Source organism: Maylandia zebra, linkage group LG8, assembly GCF_041146795.1.
Source record: "Maylandia zebra isolate NMK-2024a linkage group LG8, Mzebra_GT3a, whole genome shotgun sequence".
NCBI classification, from domain to species: Eukaryota; Metazoa; Chordata; class Actinopteri; order Cichliformes; family Cichlidae; genus Maylandia; species Maylandia zebra.
Genome location: NC_135174.1, coordinates 6039651 through 6060589, shown reverse-complemented (window position 1 = coordinate 6060589; position 20939 = coordinate 6039651). Strand labels below are relative to the sequence as shown.

The following is a 20939-nucleotide window of genomic DNA, read 5'->3' as shown; positions in this document are numbered from 1 at the left end:
TTTTGGGAGGGTAGCAGGAGGAGAGAAGCTGCAGAGAAGCGTGTAAGACTGCAACTCTGCTTCTGATGAAGAATGACTTGCAAGTTATGTTTGTTTTGTTATGTTGTGTATGTTTTGCTGCATGACTCAGGTTTTCTTGAGATTTGGTTCTTGGGGGGGGAAAAAAACATCCTGAATTTGCTGAATCTGGGTGATGGGAAGCAGGTGAGCCAAAAATAAACTTCTCTCAACTTCTAGCAATTTAATCCTAGAAAGCACTGAGGTGACAAAGCCATGTGTGACGATTGAATCTCAGAAGATTATCACAACAACTCATCTTCTGGGAAGCTCAGAGATATGTGTGCATGCACTCATAATTTCCTTTCAACTCTCCTTTTCATACATCCCTGTTTCTTAAATAAATACAGGACGCACACTCACACCTGACAGGAAACACCTGCATTTAATTTCACCAAAAGGCAGAGGTCTCCACACCCTTCCCCTCATTTTTTTAAAAAAAATATTGAACCGCTGTGTACTTTTTAGGTTCTTGTTCCTACTTTTAAAAGCTACAGCCATTACAATTTAGCTGAATGCACTTTTGGTTCATAGTTCTCTTTAAAGTAACAAAAGAGAGAAGGAAAAAAAAACAACCCAAAAAAACCTAATGAACCGGCAGAGAACAGTGAGTAGCATCTTACTAATGAGGGAGAAAAAGATACAACTGTACATACTATATTAAATACTGCATTATACAGTATATAAATAAAGAAAACCTGAAGGCCAGCTGTTAGTCAGGTTCAGTAACTTCTGAATATGACTACTTCCAGCAGAACGCTGCCACACAAAGTTACTCTTTTTACAAACTGGTGTCATAAATATGAAAAATCAGCAGATTGGAAAGTGATCAAACCTCATAAAACTTCCTGTCCAGTAGAAAGATAAGACACAACTTCCTCTTCTGATAAAATTACAGCTCTGCGAGGCTGTCCGTTTCACACTGAACTGCAGAAGTTTATAATGGTAGTCTAAAGCACTTGGGTGGTCAGGAAGAGTAGGAAAGTACTACATAAATACAAGTACATGAAACTGTTCAGACTCTAACGGTCGCATTCCGGCACAGAGCCAGACAACCACCTGATGTCCACCAACAGAAGGCCGGTGGATCGATGCCCAGCTCCTCCAGGCCATGTGTTGGAAGTATCGGCGTGTAAGTTACTGAACGGAGTGTGAGTGTATGCAAATATTAGATAAAACGCTGTGTGTGACTGGGTGAATGACACTTAGTAGTAGTAGACTTCAGCAGTAAAACTGAGCCGAAAGTAGCAGTTCATTTACAACATAATAGGACAAAGATTCATGTCATATTTACTGGTTGTGTTGTTTACAGAGAACCTTTACATCATCAACTAACCAGGACAGAAGTTGAGTTTAGAGTCTCCTCACCTTGCCCTTCAGAGCCCCTTCTGGGCCGATCAGGTTGTCAAAGATGTGTTTGGACACGTGGGCGTCCACCGCGGACAGCGGATCATCCAACAGATAGACATCAGCATCACTGTACAGAGCTCGAGCCAGGCTCACCCTCTGTCTCTGACCACCAGACAGATTGATGCCCTGCAGGACAAAAACCAAATAAAAAGGCCGAGGCTGAATTTATATCAGAGTTCCTCGAATCAGAAGCCTGATTACATTAGCAACGAGTATCCAATAAATTCAGGAGAGATCTTTGATGAAAGTCATCAACAAGTGCTGAGAGAAAATTGGAAATAAAACAGATGCAGAAAGAGATTAAAAATTAAAATCAAGGAGACTAAACTCGCTCCCTGTGCTTCTGTACCTTCTCTCCTATCTCAGTCATGTCTCCTCCAGGCAGCACCTGCAAGTCTGGGGTTAAGGCGCACGCTTCCAGGACAGAATTGTATTTCTGCTCATTGTACGGGTTCCCGAACAGGATGTTGTCCCGCAGGGTGGCGTTCTGTATCCAGGCCTGCTGAGGTACATAAGCCACTGACCCCTGAGGATAGAGACAGACAACCAGGTTCTTCTCACTTCCTCAAATAGGAAACCTTTTATTATCAGAATAAACCATGCCACATTTTCTAGAAATGATTCCCACTGCAATAGGACTGATGTGCCCTTTTTAAATGTAACGTTAAGCAAAATAATATACACATATATTCTACTCAAGACTAAGCTTTACAGTACTAAGTTATAACTTCCTTTTTGTCTAACTGGATTTTATATTTTATTACTTCCAGAATTGAGCCTAAGTTAAGCTAAGCTAAGAGACTGCTAGCTCTCCTCATTTTTTTCCCCAAAATGTCAAACTCTTATGAACGCTGTCTGCAATATTTTAAAGAATGAATGTACCCATATATTAAATACATGTTTATGTTAATAATGGTCTTAAATGTATTATGTAGACTGTTTTTAATTAACAAAAATGTTTAAAAGATGAGAAATTGAAGCCAAGTCCCATAAACCTGCATCATTTTCAAAGAAAAGCACGGGGCAACCTTATGGAGAAACCTTTAGGGAGCGGCCCTCAGCTCATTTGCTTTGTAATCTTGGTAAAAAGGTTCCTGAAGACTTTATGGGCTGCAGTATATTCTGTGTCCTTTATCTAAAACAGAGCAACTTGTCAGAGCCACTCCTCGTGCTTGACGTCTGGTTTTAAAGCAGCTGCATAGTGTCGTCACGGTGACCGTCCATTTTCCCACCATTACTGTTACTGAACCACAAAGATCAAAGAGCGTCATTAATTTTAGGCACAATGGCTACAGTCGTTTTTTTTCATTCTTCAGTATCTGTGTTGATGTTTACCTGCAACATTTCAGACATAAACTGGAGGTTTATGCAAATATCAACATTCAATAAAATGAAAAACATTTGTAGAAGTTCAGATATTAATGTTCATTCTGCCAGCGATATTCGGGAAATTGAAAATGCTTGTTTTGTCTGTTTTGTTTTGTTTATTTGTCACTTGGCAGTAGTAAATAAACGCATCTTTTCAGAGGACAAATATCTAAAAACGAGTTTATTGAGTTTATCAGAGTTTTTTAGTAAGTAAGTTGCGTGAAAAGGAGCAAAAAAATTTGATGACAACTATTTGATCATTAAACACGAGCCGTTTCATTTTACATCTGGCCAACTGATCCAGCTTTCACACGAAAATATCAAATGGCGAAACTTTACAGGAAGGAAAACTGCAATAACTGGGTCAAAACCACCTTCTGCTTCCCGGTATGTTATTCAAAAAACACTAGGGGAATTCCTACCCGAACAGAAACCTCTCCCTCCACTTTTTCCATGTCACCCAGTAATGCTGAGATCAGGGAAGACTTCCCACAGCCAACATGGCCCACCACAGCCAGCAGGGAGCCCTGGGGCACCATCACGTTAATACTGCAAGCACACAATCAAATATTTTACTAAAACAAATACGGTGAATATAAAAATACGATGTGTGGCTTTCGTAGCATACTTGTGTAGAACAGGAGCGTCGTCTTTGCCCCACGTGAATTTCCCATTGACAACCGTGACTGCAAACTCTGTTGAGCAACAAAATGACACAAGTGAGAAAAAAAATCCAAGTCATCCAAGAACTGGCCAGGCAGGAGTCACTAGGTGAAAAAGAAAACAGTGAACTTGCACTCAAGCATAATGTAATCTAAATGACTAGACAAAGCAAAGTTTTGACAAGTTAATCCAAGTGTTTAATTTCACCTGTGACTGTGTTGCTCCTGTTTACGGAATCTGGATCCAGCTCATCATGACTCAGGAAATTTTGGACTCGCTTCAATGAGACGCTCGCCTGAGATGTAGAATAAACAGATGCATGCAATGAATTCTGCTAAAGAAAACCCGAAACACGAACACAGCGCAGGACGTGAAAAAGGTTCCCACCTGTACCAGGCTGCTGATGACTTGGGGTAGCATGTTGAGGGGAAACCTAAGGATGTTAAAAAGCGAGATCGACACGAAGGCCGTCTCCGCATCCAGGATGTTTTTTTCATCCACAGTTACATACACGGCAAATGTTGTCAAGGCAACCTGGAAACACATGGGAAAAGCAGACCACTCAGACATCAAGGTTCATCGGTTTAATGCAGAGAGGAGGCAGAGCCGTGATGCCAGACAGTCAGTGACTCAGCAAGGATCTAAATATCAACAGCACCTTTAAGGCTGAAGTGCTCATTTACCCAACTAATAAAACATGCGTCCACAAAATGTGACCTAAAGAAGATAACAATTGCAGGCATGAGCACATATGAAAAGAAACGCTGCTCACACACCATATGAAGACTTTTCTCCTTTCTTCTTTGCACAGAAACTTGACCTCAGGGTAAGGCCATGTGTATATATACACGTGCTTCAGTTCAGTTTCCTGTGGTTTTGTTAGTCCGCTGCAGAAAGACGCCTGCTGAGTGGTGAAAGTCGAAGCACTAGAAGCACTCTGGTTCTTCCAATATTGTCTCAAAAATCACACTTTTCTTAATATTTTAGCCTTTCGCAATTGGGACACAAACTTTCTGTGGTGGCTCCAAGTGCACCAGAATACTTAGTCACTGTAGGTTTATCCAGAGCTTTTCAGACTGCTTAACAAACTTTGATGGGAGATGTTTAGACTCATCATAAATCATTCGAGTAAATTATGTGTATGTAAATTAAACTGTAAATGCTAAACAAACAAATGGGGTTAGTGTGATCGTATCTGCAAATAATCTTAATCCAAATATTTTCATATCAAGGCCTAAAACCCCCTAACGAGGAGCTTCCTAATAATAATGCCAACATGTGACATTCTTATACAAGTTGGAAATGAAAGTCATGTTAATGTAAAGCAGCTTCCAACCAGTAAAGTTATTAAAATATGACTTTAAAAACTGACCTAGAAACTGACAAAGCTCTTTGTCAAGGCTTTTATTAACAAACCATAACAGACAAAAAGCTGTGCTGAAACCTATAGTGGTGTCATAATAATAAACTGTCAAATTTGAACAAGTTTTCATCCTGTTTAGATTTACTGTGTAGTCAACTTTACTTCATGAGTTTCTTGAGTTTTTTGGGGGAAGCCTACCAGGAAAGGCGCACTGGTCCAGGCCATGGTGGACAGTGCTCCGAGGTAGGCTGTCTTGCGTAGCACGATAAGCTCCTTTTGCCGAATGGCCAGAACCTTTTCTTTGAAGGAGCTCTCCCACGCGTACAGCTTGAGGACTTTGATGCCGTTCAGGATCTCGTTCATCAGCTTGATACGAGCATCTTTGTGCTGCATCTGCTCGACCTGACGATGATGGTGAGACCAGCTGTTTTTACTTGTGAATTTTGATACTTAAAACACAAAGGGGACTTATTTTTAAGCAAATCAATTGTGTGAATGTCTCATTCTGTTTGTTTTACACTGAAATACCTGATAGGCTCGAGTCTTCATAGCGATAAATGCATTAAAAGGGATCAGCATGATCATAACAGCCACCCCAGCAAGCACAGATGGACCGAGGATCTGTAAAATAAACAAGAGTCAGCAAATGATTAAATTTATGATACAAAATAAAGAAGAACTCTCCTGTGTGTAAATAAAAACGTGGCAGGTCCTGGATAACCACTACCTCCCACGGTCTGGTGAGGAAACTGTAGACTGACTGGATAAAGAACTTGATCCAGTGTGGCTCAGCTTGCCACAGCTCTGACCACGAGACCTTCCAGTCCATTCCCTTCTCCCACTGAGCCCACACCCCTTGCTGTCACAGTCTGTCTCTAGCTGTGCAGGTTTCCTCCACCCCTGTTCAGATTCCTTCCTAAACCAACTGGGTTCTTTCTTCTTCCCAGGTTTTGTTGCATCATGGTATTGGCATGCTGTTGCCAACACCAAAGTCTGCCGCAGCGGCTCTTCTGCCTGGTCAGCTCCTCCTGAGCCCTTCACTTCCTACCTGTCCTCACCTTTGTGGTGGTTGAGGAGGCTCTCTTACCAAACAAACCACAAATTTTTCTGACAGGCTGCTGAATGGAAGTCATAGCTTGGAAGATGACGAAGATGATCTCAGTGACCGACAATGGTCAGACAGCTTCCGAATTACAGTAAATTTTAGCTGTTATTCTCATGAGTGCATTAAATAAAGTCCCCTTGGCATAAGGAGAAGACTCAGTGTAACAGAAATACAATCTGTGCATGTACCTGCCAGAGGAAATATAGTGCCAGCATAATCTGAAGAGGGGCAGACCACAGCATGTTAAGGAAGGTGGTCAGATCCATGAACCTCTGCGCATCCACAGACATCAGGTTGACTATCTCTCCCACAGTAGATGAACGCTTGGCTGCATTAGTTATCACTAGTGCCTGTAAAAAAACAAACAAACAAGCAAAACAGAAGATCAGGGAACAAAACCCTTAACACCACAAGAATATTTTCTATGAAGCAATTGATTTCTCCCTTCTAAATTTAAATATGAATGTAATTTGTTTGCAGAACAAAAAAAATCTAATGGGATCGTTTCCTGCATACCTTCCTGTAGATAGCTCCGATGACAGCAGTGCGCACATTCATGCCAGTGACAAAACAGTACTGAAATTGATGGTGGAGTATGAGGGTTTGCAGCAGGGCCGTGAAGAACATAAGGCAGGCCAGCGTGTACCCCCACCAATTAGGAACATCTTTTTCTTTAATGAACAAGATCAGCATCCTGGAAAGATAAAGAAGAGGAATAATTTGATTAAAGCACATGAAGCTGAAATAACCAAAAGTGTAAACTCCTGTGTAAGCCCTCCATCCTCCATCCATGCAGACACACACTGCAAAATGTTAGTGTCATTTAGCGCACTATGATCCAGGTATCCTACAGTTTGGACTGTACAGACATCTGTTCTTTAACTATGGCCTTAAAATACTGGGGAGAACTGCTGACCTTCAACACCTGAAAAAAAAGATTAAAAAAAAAAAGTCTGGCATTCACAAAAGAGTGTTACTATTAGCAGAGACCTTAGCGGCTTTGTTGACTCATGGTGTGAGTGTGTCAACACACCACTGTTTCCCAGGCCTCTAATTTCTTCTGTGCTCGCCTGTTGAAATCAGACCAAATCAAACATGTTCTTTAATCAGCCGTCCTCTGACACCGTTACGAGGACACAGAAGTCACGAGGCTCACGAGACTTGGAATGTCCTCCGACAATCACCTGAAGCTCCTTTGTTCAAACTGTGCTCATGCTTTTCCCCGAAATCTCAGCTAAACCAAAACTCTAGTCTGTTTTAACTTTTCGTGCATTTTACTTCATTAGTCTTGCAAAGTTTTTAAAGCTACAGACTTATTTGTATCTTTTTGAGTTAGCAACTCAGGACACACGTTATTTAGCTTAGCATGTCACCTTTAAAGCTTTACATACTATATATCAGAAACTCACTTATTCCTGACACTCCCTAACTTCCCTAATGTCGCATTCCAGAAGGACTGCTATTTCGTGCTATAGGGACAAATAACAGAACCTGTTTAACCTGAGATAGATACACTTAATCTGCAGATTATCTGCTCTTTCCATGGGTGATTACAGTATGTAAAGGCAGCTTAAAGGCCAGAGCTAGAATGACAGGTACATCCTGTTGTAACAGTAGATTTTTCATAGTATAGCATAGTATATAAACCAGTAAAGGGCTCAATGGCATGTCAAAGCTGAACATGAGGGACAAAATAGTTGTCTTTAATGTTTAAGTGTGTGGCAACTGCTTCTTCTGGTTAAAGGTTTTGTTATTACTGTGGTTATACTCTTAGAAACCACTTTTACAAGTTTGATTATAAATACAGTGCATCTGAAGAGCGCTCTTTACTTGCTCCACAGTTTGTCCAGTTACAGCCTTCTTCCAAAATGAGCTAAATTCATTACCACAAAATTATGTACACAATACCCCATGATGAAGGTTCCTCCTGACCTGAGTGACCTGTCAGGGTCGAGGCAAAGATGAATGCAGACATGTACTGAGACATCCTCGATGATAACCTGCTCCAGAGCACTCCTGACCTCAGACTGGAACAAAGGATTTTCACCCAAACGAACAATGACTCTAAGTACACAGCCAAGATAACAAAGGAATGGCTTTGAGACCACTCTGTGAATGAGTGGCCCAGTCAGTGACTAGCTGGGCACTGATGCGCTCCATCCAACCCGATTCAGCTTGAGAGGTTCTCCAAACAAGAATGAAAGGTGTGCTGAGCTTGTGGCATCATACTCAAAAAGACTTGAGGCTGTCACTGAGGATACCAAAAGTGCTTCAAGTACTGAGCAAAGGCTTTTAATTCTTATGTGCATGTTTTATGCACTTTTTCCGTTTTTAGTAAATTTAAAAGAATTCCAAGCAAAGTTTTTGCCCACTTTGTCATCATGGGAACTGTGTGTAGAATTTTTAGCAGAGCAATGAATTGATTAAATGTTGAAAAAGACTGTAACATGACAAAATTTGGAACAAGCAACAACAGCATCTCTGTGAAAGGAAACATGCTGTACATATAAAATATAAATAGGAATCACTGGATGGCGTTACCACCGACATTCTAATGAATGTTTGGAAGGACTGTAAAGTTTTCCCTTCACTATTTTTTTCCCTCTCTTTCTCAGACGGTATTAACTTCCAAAAATGGCTCAAAATTAGTTTTTCTATTTTACATATAAGGCATCGTATTAAATCCTGAGATCCATTTTTCCATAGAGGAGAGACTGGAACTTTAACATTAAGTTAGGATTTTACTTGGGCATACTACAAAAATAAATGAAAAAGCTGTCTTATCAAAAGATAACTGTCAAATAAAAGGACAGAAAATTTGAAATTAAAATTTCCCCCCACTGTGCCGCAAGTAAGAATGATACATCAGTGTCAGGAGGGAATGTTCAAACACATCAGTCCCACAAAAGACACATGCAGGAAAACTATCTGGGAAGCCATCTCTGACAGCTTATCTACACAGTGATAAGGATTTCTGAGAAAGACTCCTATCATTGAATTTGCACCCTGGGCTACTAAAGGCATAAAGAGGAAACATATTTACATGAGGAGTTTGCATCCTGAACAAGGCCAGTGTACGCCTTTAAATATAGACAGCTAACATGCTCTGCATAAAGAAGACCGAAATGCAAAAACACAAACGCAGCATGCAAAAATGTGTCCTGGAAATGGTATTCCACAACACTGGAACAATAGTTGTTTGTGTGCTGTAGTAAAGAGAGCACGCAACAGTAGAGTAGAATCTTTGTCTTTACTTCAGGAGCTGTGGGTTGACAAAGGTGATGATGTCCTGCAGGAGCTTGTAGCCTGAGCCAATCAGAAAGTAGGGTCCAAAGGCCTTGACGAGGGCGCGAAGGAAGGATGGCTGGTGCGCGACTTTCTTACTGGACAGCAGCACCTCTACTTCCTCTGGGCTGCTTTCGCCTTCTCCTCCTCCTGAGATGTGGTTGGTGGTTGACGGCGGGGGCTTAGCGTACGTAGCCTGGCTAGCCACACTCTCTTCACTGTAGGGGGGAGGATTTGGGTATTTAGGATGGGAATGAAAGAAAAAGAGCAAGAGATTCAATACAATTACATTTTATTTATATAGCACCAAATCATGACCAAATCATCACCTCACGATTTATATTGTAAGGTGAAGATCCTATGATAATACAAAAAAACCCAACAATCAGATGGCTCCTAGAAGCAAGCACTCGGGAGGAAGACTCCCCAGTAACAGGATGAAACCCCTGAACTAGGCAGAAAGAGGCTTTTGCACTGGACCTTCACCAGGACCCAAGCATAGTGATTGAATCATGTGAGGCCAAGATAACATGTTACTCAAGATTCAGAGGTGCTTTTTTCTGAATAACATCTGTTGTGAACAGATAATTGGCACAACAATTTGGATCAAAATGTTTGGAAGGAAAAGTCTAACTTAAGTTTCTTTGATGACACATATCCTGACTGTTTAACTACAGCAGCAGAAAGTGGCACTCTCATACTGATAAAGCAGCATGTTATGTGTCTGACTCCCTCTGCCAAATATTTAACATTTGCTAACCCTTTCAGCAGGCTTTCAGGGTCAGCACTGGCTTTCGTTAAAGCCACATGCTAGGCACAGGCACAGTTCAGAAACGAGAAGATGCTGCGCTTCGCATGAAATCTCATACATCTTTGGCATTACAGGTCTTATGTTAGAAGATTTTGCATTTGTGTGCTGTGCTCGCAAAATATTTGTCTCCAGATATTTAAAATATTTCAAAACAATTACTAGTAATAATTTGATATGAGTTTCGAAAAAGTAAATTAAACTGCCAGAGCTCCTGACTATCATTGGATTTAAATAGCTTTACCGTCTGAGGTCCAACCCCAACAACTAAATCTAACTAACTCCATAAGAATGCGTAAATTTTGACACATCAAAAAACTATTCACATTTGTTCCAAAAAAATGAAAATTCTGCCTTTTGCCTCCCAAATACAGGGTTATGGTGTGGTTAGGGTTACCACCTATGCTAACGTAAACCTCAGATCATAATACTGGGGCGATCGTGGCTCATAGAGTTAGCAGTTCGTCTTGTAACCGGAAGGTTGCCGGTTCGAGCCCCGGCTCGGACAGTCTCGGTCGTTGTGTCCTTGGGCAAGACACTTCACCTACTGGTGATGGCCAGAGGGGCCGATGGCGCGATATGGCAGTCTCGCTTCTGTCAGTCTGCACCCTGTGGCTACAACCGTAGCTGCCTCCACCAGTGTGTGAAGGTGAAATTGAATGAATAGTGGCATTGTAAAGCGCTTTGAGGGCCCTGAAAAGCGCTGTATAAATGCAATCCATTATTATTAAAGTCAATTGTTCTCTTGGTCAAAGTGACTGCTATTATATCCGTTTGATATTGTACAAACTTTTCAAATGCTTTCTTAGCCAATCACTTTCCTTTGATGAAAATACCAAATGCATTTAGGAAAGTGTTCAACAAAAGATACAGGAGGTAATATTATTGACCTTTAGACGTCGTCTCAGGTTGCTAGCAAAATTTCTTCAATTTGAAGCTAGTTTAGCTGCAGATTTGATGATGTTTATAAATGAGAAAAATGTTTGCCAGTTTATGGCAAACATTGGAGGAAACGACTGACTACTCAGTCCTAAATTGCAAAGACACCCATTAAAGGATTCAACTTAAATGTAAAGTACAGTGAACTGTTGATACTAAATCCCTGGAAATGTAATAAAAAAAATCCCAGAAAAGCAGTAAATCACTGTCACGTACTGACTATAATTTACCATAGCTGATGAATCACACTATGAGAGCAACTGCCAATGTTCAGTAGCTAAACTGTTTTAGCTCTAAATTATACCGCATAAACAAATCATACTTCAGATTCCCTCTGCAAACCTGGATCCTTCCAGTGGCGAGCAGCGATGCAAACATCGGAAAGGGAGAAAACAACAAAAACTACAGCATTAAGAGTTTTTGTGGCTGTTGGTGGCTGCATTTGCTTAAATGGTATTAATGGCATTATTTGCTCAAAAGAAGCTCAGACAACTTCTGTTCAGCATACTACACAAAGTGTAATACAAGCTTAAAGCACAGGAGTCTGATTACAGCAGTGAAGTAAAGGGAGACTACAGTTCAGCAAACAACTGTTAACATGAAACAGGTTTACAGGTCACTACTGAAAAGGCCCTAACCAAACTGTTCCCTCTCATTTTACAAGAAGAATGCACAGACAGGAAAACTGCACAGAAAGAGGAAGCAGCCTGACAGAGGTCGGAGTTCAGCAAAGTTGTCAAGCGTGTTTGCTAAAGCGGTACAACGTGTAGCTGGAATGCTGTTCCCAGCCGGCAGGCAAGGAAAGTAATTTCTCCTGCATGAAGCTGAACAAACTCAAAAGAATAGAATCCAGCATCCTTAATATGAGAAAAGTCATTCACTTTGCAGAGCAGCGGGAGGTGGACTTAATCCTCACAAGCTCTGACAGTAAAAGCCCGAGATATTCCACAAACGTACAGGAAACATCAGAGCAGCGTTACTACAAACGAGCTGCTTTCCTTTATAATGTTGCAGTGCATTTCGTATATCCTCTCTGATGCCTGCAGACGCTCTCTGTGTGAGTTGTTGCTGCAGTCTGTGTGCATGGAGTTTCCCACAACTCTTTAAAGTAGAAACGGTGTGTGGTAGCTTCAGATACTGATACCCTCCTGCTAGGGTTACAAAAGAAACGCGCTAGTAGTTTCACTTGTGCAAAAAGGAATGAACCTACGCCTGCATGCGCACAACCATACACAAAGAGCTCTGCCCTCTACGACAACATCCCTTCCCTTTTCTAGTCTAACAAAGAACTAATAAATCTGCCCTTCCTTTGAAAGCCTGAGCCCGGGGCTACAATCAGCTATGGCTTTTTTTAAAATTCACATTATGTGGATCAAAGAAAGCATTTATAGAAATTCAAATTAGTTTATAAATGTGAACTCTTAGGTTTTCACTGACTGCTCACTGCTCAGACAGCCGGAATAAATGACAAACAGGAGAAATGTAAACGGTCTAGAGGAATACATGCATACAACAAGAGAAAGGCACACAACAGAAAAGTCAGCGTGTTGCAGGAAGACAAAGTAAAAAGGTTTTAAAAACACAAAAAGGTGCAATATTAGCCGCTGCATACGTCTGTGTGCGCCGGCATCATTGGACTATGTTACATTTAAAAGTTTTGTAAATGTCATTGAGCCACAAAGAGAACTTAAGGCGGACACTGTTCAGCATCCCTTACCCCATCTTCAGCTGGCTCAGAACGTGCTCTCACTGGCGAGTTAGCAGCCAAAAACAACACATTGTCTGTGTCCTTGCTTGGCTTCCAGTAACATTTTGAAATTGCTAAGACCTTATTCTAGCATCAGCCTTCTCCAATCATCAGATCAAGGCCTTTTAACTATTCCCCATTTAGAACAACACTTCATCAGCTCATCAGGCCGGTTGAATCCCAGTGAAAAGGGGTTTGTACAATTCTGATGAGCTTGAAAGTCAAGTTGGTATGACCACCTTTTTTTTCTCATGACCCCCAACACCAGCAGCCCCAAACCATGACAGTGCAAGAATTTAAAATATGGATTCATCACTCTATCGGACCCATGGACACTGATTTTCAGCCTAGTTATAAGTCTGCAGCCTTTTCTCACAGCTTATCTTCCTTGAGAGTGACTGAAGATAGTTCTCCAGGTTTAGTCTGAAGCCTGGAGAACTGTCGTGTAAGACCACCTTAAAAGACATCAAAGCCTGTCTTATTTTAAGCAAAACACAAAGAAATGAAGTGTAGCTCAAAGCTTTTAAGTTTAACATACCTTAACTTTGCCTTGGCCTCCTCCTTCTCCCACTCATTAAGGAGCCTGGGCACCATGACTTTGGAGCTATCGCGCTTGTTCAGAGACCACAGGTCTTTGGCCTCCAGGGGCATTTTGTAGCCCTTTACAGCCATACTGGGAAAGAGAAGCAGCAACTTAATTCAATCTGTTACATTAAAGCAATTCATTGCTACAAGTGTGACTGAAACAAATGAGACATTATCTAAATGGTTAAAGTGCATGTTTGCCTCTTTTTTCTGTTTAGTTTGCTTTGATTCATTGCCAACATGTAACACTAAAATTCTTTATCCCAGAGCCATCTTACCAATACATGTTGTCCTCAAAAATACTTAATTGAGTTTACTGAATTAGCTAATGATCATTATGTATAACTGGATTGAATTTCACCGGAAACTGGCCTCATGTTTTTTTCCCCCACAGAGATGCATGTCTATGCAAAAATAACAGATAATAATAATAATAATAATAATAATAATAATAATAATAATATGATATTGCAGTATTAAATAAGCTTAAGCTACATTATGAACTAAGTAATTATAATCACAGTGCAAACTACCCCCATGTTTTGACATCATGTGATATAGTAAGTAAACAAACTCTTCAGTGACAGGTTTGGCTGAACAGTGATTCATGAAAAATTATCAGGAAACAATATTTGTAGCATGGAGTAACGGTGCCAGCAACATTTCTTTTTTTTCTTCAAAAGGTATTAAACAACTAATAAACTGTAACCAATAAACTGTACAATGAAGGAGTAAATAACTCTTACATTTAGGTAAAGTTGAGGTCAAGCAATACTAAATAATATAGCCACAGTATGTGTGCATTAAAAAGAGGACTGAAGGGTTGAAGCACTAATATGAATGAAGGAATGTTAGCATGGTTTATGATGACCTTACATTTATTTATTACCATGGCAATTGCAGTCACTATGAGAGATGTGAACAAAGATCACACTTTTATCATTCTGCATGTTTGAACACAGTGAATACTGTGTAAACAGCCACTAACATAATGACATATATTATTAATTGTGGATTAGCTAACATAGCATGGAACAAGCTAACAGCAAAAGTAACAGCGATTTCTAAGCTTCTTCATTCATTGTTTTTTATGACTGCAAACGTTTTACATTTTACCACCAGCTGTGGTCGAGGTAAGTCGACACTGCTTGTTCAGTTTCACTGCGTTTATGATCACTGCAATAAAAAAGGAGAAAGGAAAGGAGAAACTAGCGCTAATCTAAACAACAATAGTATGAAGCCAAATGACTCTCAGGCTAAGCTAAGTGAGATACGTCCAAATAAATTAGATTGACTTAAATTATCCTAAAACATTTTTCTTGTTTTAAGAGGGCTAATCCATCTTGAGAAAAAGCCCCAAACTAAAGATTTAACAGACTAGCACGTCCTACTATATTCACAGAACTACAAAAACTGCTTGAAAAATGAATAGCAGGGTCTAAAGATGGAGAAACGAACACCTCAGAGCCTTTAAAGCCCCAAAACATTTAGTGTATACCACAAACTGTTGGTCTGTGGAGGTTGGTTTGGTGGCAGACAGCAATGTTAGCTTACCTTGTGAACCACCAAAAAGTGATCCTTGAGAGAAAACCTGCTGTAGCTTCAGGGCAAGGATTCTGGGGGAGGGGAAAAGAGGATGAGTGCGCATAATATGAGACCAGGGAGGTTAAATGAGGATAAAGAGGACATACTGAGAAGCCAGTAACAACTGAATTCAGTGTGTGACTGTGTGACCTGCTTTAACAAGCACAGAGCTGCCCCGGAGCGTGCTCAGACTTTCAGCTACTCAGAACACTGACTTTATGGTGTGAGCAGGAAAACACAAAAATTATTTATGAGCGGACTGTGACCGATGACTCACAGGGTCAGTGACAACATTGGAGAAGAGAGGAGGTTTCTCGTTGAAGCAGCAGAGAATGAACTCACAGACCACCATGCTGAAGTAGAAGTAGAAAGTGGTGAACCGCAGCTTATCTGTGACTTCGCCCTGTAAAGTATAACAAGAACACACACGCAGACACCAAGACATCAGCGTTTATCAGTTTTTGGGATGAGATGGCTTTTTGGAAAACACACCATGTCCTTGAAGTACCAGTCCACAACATCAGTCACCTCAAGGAGTGTTTAAATCCTAAGCTAAAGACCCAACAATATTATATAGAAACCTCAACATTCACACGACCCCTGTGAGAAAGCCTTTGGCGACACTGGAAAGTCCAGTTCCCTTTTAACAAGAAGAAACCTCCAGAGCAACCAGGCTTCAGGGAGGGGCGGCCCTCTGTCATAACCTCCTCTAACAGATGAACAATGTTATTCCTCGACTGCACCTTTCAGACCTGCAGCTATATCAGAATTCACAGGTGTGTCTGGGTGTTGTCATTGTGTGCAAAAGGTTCTTTGTGACACATGATGATATGAGTTACTGCTTACAGCAATTTTACAGCTTTATGACAAAGTAAATGGAAATTTAAAAAAGAACCTTCCTTAAATTCTTATTCAAGTCCTATGCTTTGGTGATGAATGTAAAATTCACCCCTTGCAGTCAGGCAGCAGGCAGCCCCACCCATGCATTGCTACGATCATCCAGGAGAAAGGTAAGCATGAGTTGTAAGTGTGTGGGTGTTAGGAACATTCGCATGAATGGATGGAAGCTGACCGCAGGATATTCGTATGTAAACACCTTTTGACATATGAATGGAGGTAGAACCGTTGGATCTGTATGTGTATACAATAGTACAATACTACTGGCAGCTAAAATAAGCATTGTCACAGTGAGCACAGCAGTGTGCTGAGGTTAGGATTTGGTTCAAAGGCTAAACAACCCTACAAGGTAATAGAATGGCTTTTCCATTCACTAAACATCCACACAGAGGAGAAAGTATCACAAAAGCCAAAAGTCTGCAAAAATCAGGCACCCCCTTTTTTGCCACTATTCAATTCAATTTTATTTATACAGCACCAAATCATAACAACAGTCCCCTCAAGGCGCTTTATATTGTAAGGTAGACCCTACAATAATACATGAGAAAAACCCAGCAATCAAATGACCCCCTATGAGCAAGCACTTTGGCGACAGTGGGAAGGAAAAACTCCCTTTCAACAGGAAGAAACCTCCATCTAACCAGGCTCAGGGAGGGGCGGGGCCATCTGCCGCAACTGGTTGGGGAGAGAGATGGTCTGCCATGAACCAACACAACAGATGTGAATCTGAAGATCTCAAACGCATGAATGTTGTCTGGTGCAGTGAATTTGTATTTACCATTCAGAAAGCACGCTACGTTGCAGCTATCAGGAGAGATCAACGCTGGCACCAAGAAACAGAGATGAGACAGAACCTTGTTGAGGGTCACGGGGGGACACATTTAGCCATAAATCTGATTATCCTCCACATGTAAAAATGTGAATATGAACCCATGTAAACACGCTAATTGGGGTAAGCCTTACTCTGATTATTGACTATAATCCCATCATTACGTGCACGTTAACACAGCTTTTGACCTTTTTATAACAGAAAACAAGTATATCACTTAAAGATTTTATACAAGATTAACATTCCCCACATGACAGTCATTCCATTCTCTGTTCTCCACAATAATATTAACTCGTGAAAAAAAGAATTACTTGTGCATACATATATCAGACATCAAAGCCTTTCATATCCAACACTGAGGCTGGTCATCTTTTTGAGTATTAAACGACACCAGCCACAAACAGAAACATCTGCCTGTACAGCAGCTAAATCGTCCACTATTCTCACTAGGCAGTACCAAGTGTATGGTACCTGATTATAAATAGTAAGAATGGACCAAACCAGTAAAGACAAAGATTAAAAATGCTGCAATGCAATGCACAGTCTAGTTTTTATTAGGAGCAGTTTTGTTCCGTATTCATAACGCCATGATTATGAACAAATATAGATTTTTGCTGCCTTAAATAACACTAAATACACTCAGGTCTAAAATCTTGCATTATTCAATAAACTGCACCATTCTTCATCATGTGCACAACTTGCAATCAACTTTGACATGAATCTTTACTGTGTAAAAACAGCAGTTTTCAGCCTTTGTAGTACAACAGTTTAATGGGTCACTAATCAATTTCCCTTCTCATGGACGGGAAGCTTATCTGGGAGTCATGCAAGTCCTGCAGATTAGAGCCTTGCAATTGTTAAAACCAGAATTCGCAGAACTACTGGGTCAGCAGCGCTTACAAACAACTGTTCTGCATCAGTCTCCACCGCAGCTCCATACTCCCTGCAGGGTTTGTTTGCTGTGAGCTGCAGCTCCGCTGGTGAGCGGTGCACACTGAAGGTAAGATAAGTACACTGGGAACAACAGGCCTACTATTCCCTTTTTGCTTAGTGGTGCCCTGATCTAACCCCTGCCAGAGCATCCACCCACTGTAAACTCCAAAACAACTCTTAAGACAACAAGACTGGGGGAAGGAGATTCAGACGGGTGAAAAAAGGGCACCAGGCAGAGAAGATGATGGCAGACAAGTAAAAGGTATTTGAGGGCAACGGCATGTTCTCACCTGGCTGGAAGCCTGTAGGATCTTGGAGCGGAAAGGCACGGTGGCACACAGCAAACACAGCAACCAAAAGATGAAGAGGACCCCCGAGGACTGGACCCCGCGTAACCTCTCAAACTGGATCAGAAATGTGGCCAACAGCTGAGAGGGAAGGAAGGGGTGGGGGTGACACACAGAGAGAGGAAAAAGGATTGGGAAGGGGTGAGGGGCAGAGGGAGAGACGGTATTAGATTAGCCATGACAGAATAACTGAGGGCATGTGAGGTAAACCACACACAAACTGGGTCAGTGTTTCAACTTTGGGTTAGATATGCTCCTCGTGGAACCGCAGCACTCAGGGCAGTTTACTTCAGGAGGACCGCTTCACTGTTTTCCTATCTGGCTTTTCAGTCAGCTTCTGCTACATTATTTCTGGTGATGGAGAGGTAAAGACAGACTTTTAAAAAAGACAGTGAGATCAAACTCGTGCTAATTACCAATTTAAGGACCGTCTTTAAATTAAGAGTGAAAGCGTAACTTGCTTTTCATCCTCTGTTAGACTTTTTCAGAGGTGGATCCTTATATCAAACATGCTCAAAATTTAAAATAATAACATCAGAGCTCCACCTACCTACTGTTCAAATCTTCTGTTTTCAAGGGGCAGCCAATCAGAAGAGAGTTGGCTTACAGGGAGAAAAACTAACACAGCTGATTTCAGACAGATGATGAACCCAGAGGCTGCATCAAGTCCCAGTGTAACGTAAATAAGTATTTAAGCTATTAATGAGCAAATGAACTCTGATAGAATCCAATAAGCTGCATGCTCCTTTGAGGATGTCCTCATTCAGGACATTCGGTACACTTACTCATTCTTGTTATCCTACTTTCTAGTCCGCCTACAGGAGTTATGCACAGCCGGTGTCTTTTTAGTGCAGTGGCTACACAGACAGTGAATTGGAAAGTGCATCTGCATCCATACATCTTCTCATTCACCCTTTGATAATGAAATTTTGGATCCTAGTAGACTATTGCACATTTCCAGATGTAAAAAGCATGTTAGGACTGCAATGCTGTCCATACACACAGCCTTTTCTTTTTTTAGCCGATGTGACTCACCTGTGTTTAGCAAGTAATCTTTTCCTTTTTCCTGTCTAAACTTAGTCTGTCAAGCAAATATTGGCAAATATTTATCACAGGATAAAAAAAAGGCACAAAGGTCATAAAGACTCATGAACATCTACACCAAAAAACGTGCTAAAGTTTCAGAGGATGAGCAAAGTCATCATTAAAATGTTCTGCAGCAGTCGATTTCTTTTGTAAGGATTTTTCTGCCTTTATTAAATTCTTTCACCTCAAATCAACAAGGCCAGCTCTTTAAACCTCACAGCTACATTATTTTCACCATTCAGGATTTTTTCCTTTTTAAAGTGCAGACTGAAAACCTCAATGTCTTTGACTGAAAAGATTCTCTCATCTTTTCAGTCCACTTTTTTTCTTTTTCATTTCCTGCTGCTGCGTGACGTTTTTCATTTCAGTGCTTCCTGTCTAATTTTACTTTGGGCAACCATTGCAGTGTGCTTGTCCGACTTTTAGTGGTTCTAAAGGATTTCATCACCTTTTCCACCAGAAAACTTTCTCTAAACAGTAAATTTATGCCAACAATAACAACTGAAGTGATGGAACATTCCACTGCTGTGGAGGGGGAGACGAAATACAATTTTCCTGTCTAAGAGGAACCTGGAAAAAAATACAGTATCACCATTTACACAGTATCTGGCCTCAGGTCTGTAGCACTGGCCTGGTTAATGGATTTGTTTGGAGAAAGGAAAAAAAAAAAAAAAAGAGTGCATATGACTTTTCTCCTTTTACTGCCTACACATGTTTCTTTTCCAACTATTTATTTATGAGTGACTTATGTATGTATGTATGTATATATATGTATATATTGTACTATTCTTAGTTAGTGTATTGTCTGTCTTGTCTTAATGTTGGTTTAAAATGGAGCACTGTAACAAAAAATAATTTCCCCCAGGGATCAATAAAGTATTCTGATTCTGATTCTGATTTAAGAAACAGAAACTGTTTCGGATTTGTTTTTACGTCCTGGAAAAAAAACTGTTTTGATTTGGAATAAGACATGCGACATTTGAAATTGCAACAACTTCACGATGGTGTAAACTGTTTATCACAAGACTGCCAGCTGTATCCAGTGTGACAAGGACATTTCTGCACATGTGCAGAAATGTGCCAGAGTACCTTCACTTCTGCATCTTGGTTTATTTGGTCCAATCTTAGATAACTGCATCTGAGCACTTATCACACTGATGGATGCATTTTGTTTTTAACAGTTTGGGATTTAAAGAGGTAACATCAACAGTCTAACAGATCATTCATTTACTGGACATTAACAACATTAAACCACATGGGAAAATGTATATTAGCTGAACAATATATATGTTTGACCTTTCATAAACAACAAAATGTATCTTTTAATCAAGCACATGAGTTCGTAAACTAATCAGGTATTGAAAACCCAACTCAATGCCCGCTCCTCCAGTCTGTCTTGATCTGTGGCTCAAATGAAAGCACTACTGGGATACTGATTAGCTCCAAATGAGCTAAAAATTGCACCAAAAACTGCATTTCTTAAAATTGCCTCCAGAGCCTCGCTCAGTCCCATGGACTCCTGTGTTAAAACACCCAACTTTAAAACATTACAACACTCCAAAGCATGTGTTGACCAACCTGCTAATTTCCCTTACTTAACAACTATTTTGGCATCATTGTCTTTTTTTTGTATAACTCACCCATTCATTTGTCAAGGCTTACACAGTTAGGAGTTGTTTTATCTGCAAGTCTGCCAAGTTAGGCAGCTGTAGCTGGTAAGGCTCTTAGAGAGGTTTTAAACGTGTCCGTGGTGTTGATGGTTTTTGGAGCATTTTATTGGCATTATCTGACAAATAGAAAAGGCCACCAACAAAGTTACTGCTGCAGTTAGTGAGTGAAATTCTAGCATGTTATCTAGCACGTCTGACATGATGGCAAAGAGGCTTCAGTGTGGAGTCTAGGATTCATTTCATGGTCTCACGGGCACTGTGCA

At 40.7% G+C, this 20939-nt stretch overlaps 1 protein-coding gene across 4 annotated transcripts in view; it reads right to left on the bottom strand.

The window, feature by feature from the left end:
* abcc3 (ATP-binding cassette, sub-family C (CFTR/MRP), member 3) overlaps positions 1 to 20939 on the bottom strand; it is a 61369-nt gene that overhangs the window by 17149 nt on the left and 23281 nt on the right. For all 4 annotated transcript variants that reach the window (XR_013099776.1, XM_012920847.4, XM_004557471.4 and 1 more), the window contains exons 4-18: positions 17864 to 18001; positions 15192 to 15317; positions 14885 to 14946; positions 13284 to 13418; positions 9221 to 9469; positions 6483 to 6660; positions 6155 to 6316; positions 5390 to 5482; positions 5060 to 5263; positions 3886 to 4032; positions 3706 to 3793; positions 3464 to 3530; positions 3258 to 3384; positions 1817 to 1993; positions 1426 to 1593 (exon numbers count right to left, since the gene is read on the bottom strand). Coding sequence is in view for 3 of the 4 variants with exons in the window: in XM_012920847.4 (XP_012776301.1) it covers positions 1426 to 1593; positions 1817 to 1993; positions 3258 to 3384; positions 3464 to 3530; positions 3706 to 3793; positions 3886 to 4032; positions 5060 to 5263; positions 5390 to 5482; positions 6155 to 6316; positions 6483 to 6660; positions 9221 to 9469; positions 13284 to 13418; positions 14885 to 14946; positions 15192 to 15317; positions 17864 to 18001 (2121 nt within the window). In the remaining variant the exon portion in view is untranslated. The remainder of the gene's footprint in view (positions 1 to 1425; positions 1594 to 1816; positions 1994 to 3257; positions 3385 to 3463; positions 3531 to 3705; positions 3794 to 3885; positions 4033 to 5059; positions 5264 to 5389; positions 5483 to 6154; positions 6317 to 6482; positions 6661 to 9220; positions 9470 to 13283; positions 13419 to 14884; positions 14947 to 15191; positions 15318 to 17863; positions 18002 to 20939) is intronic.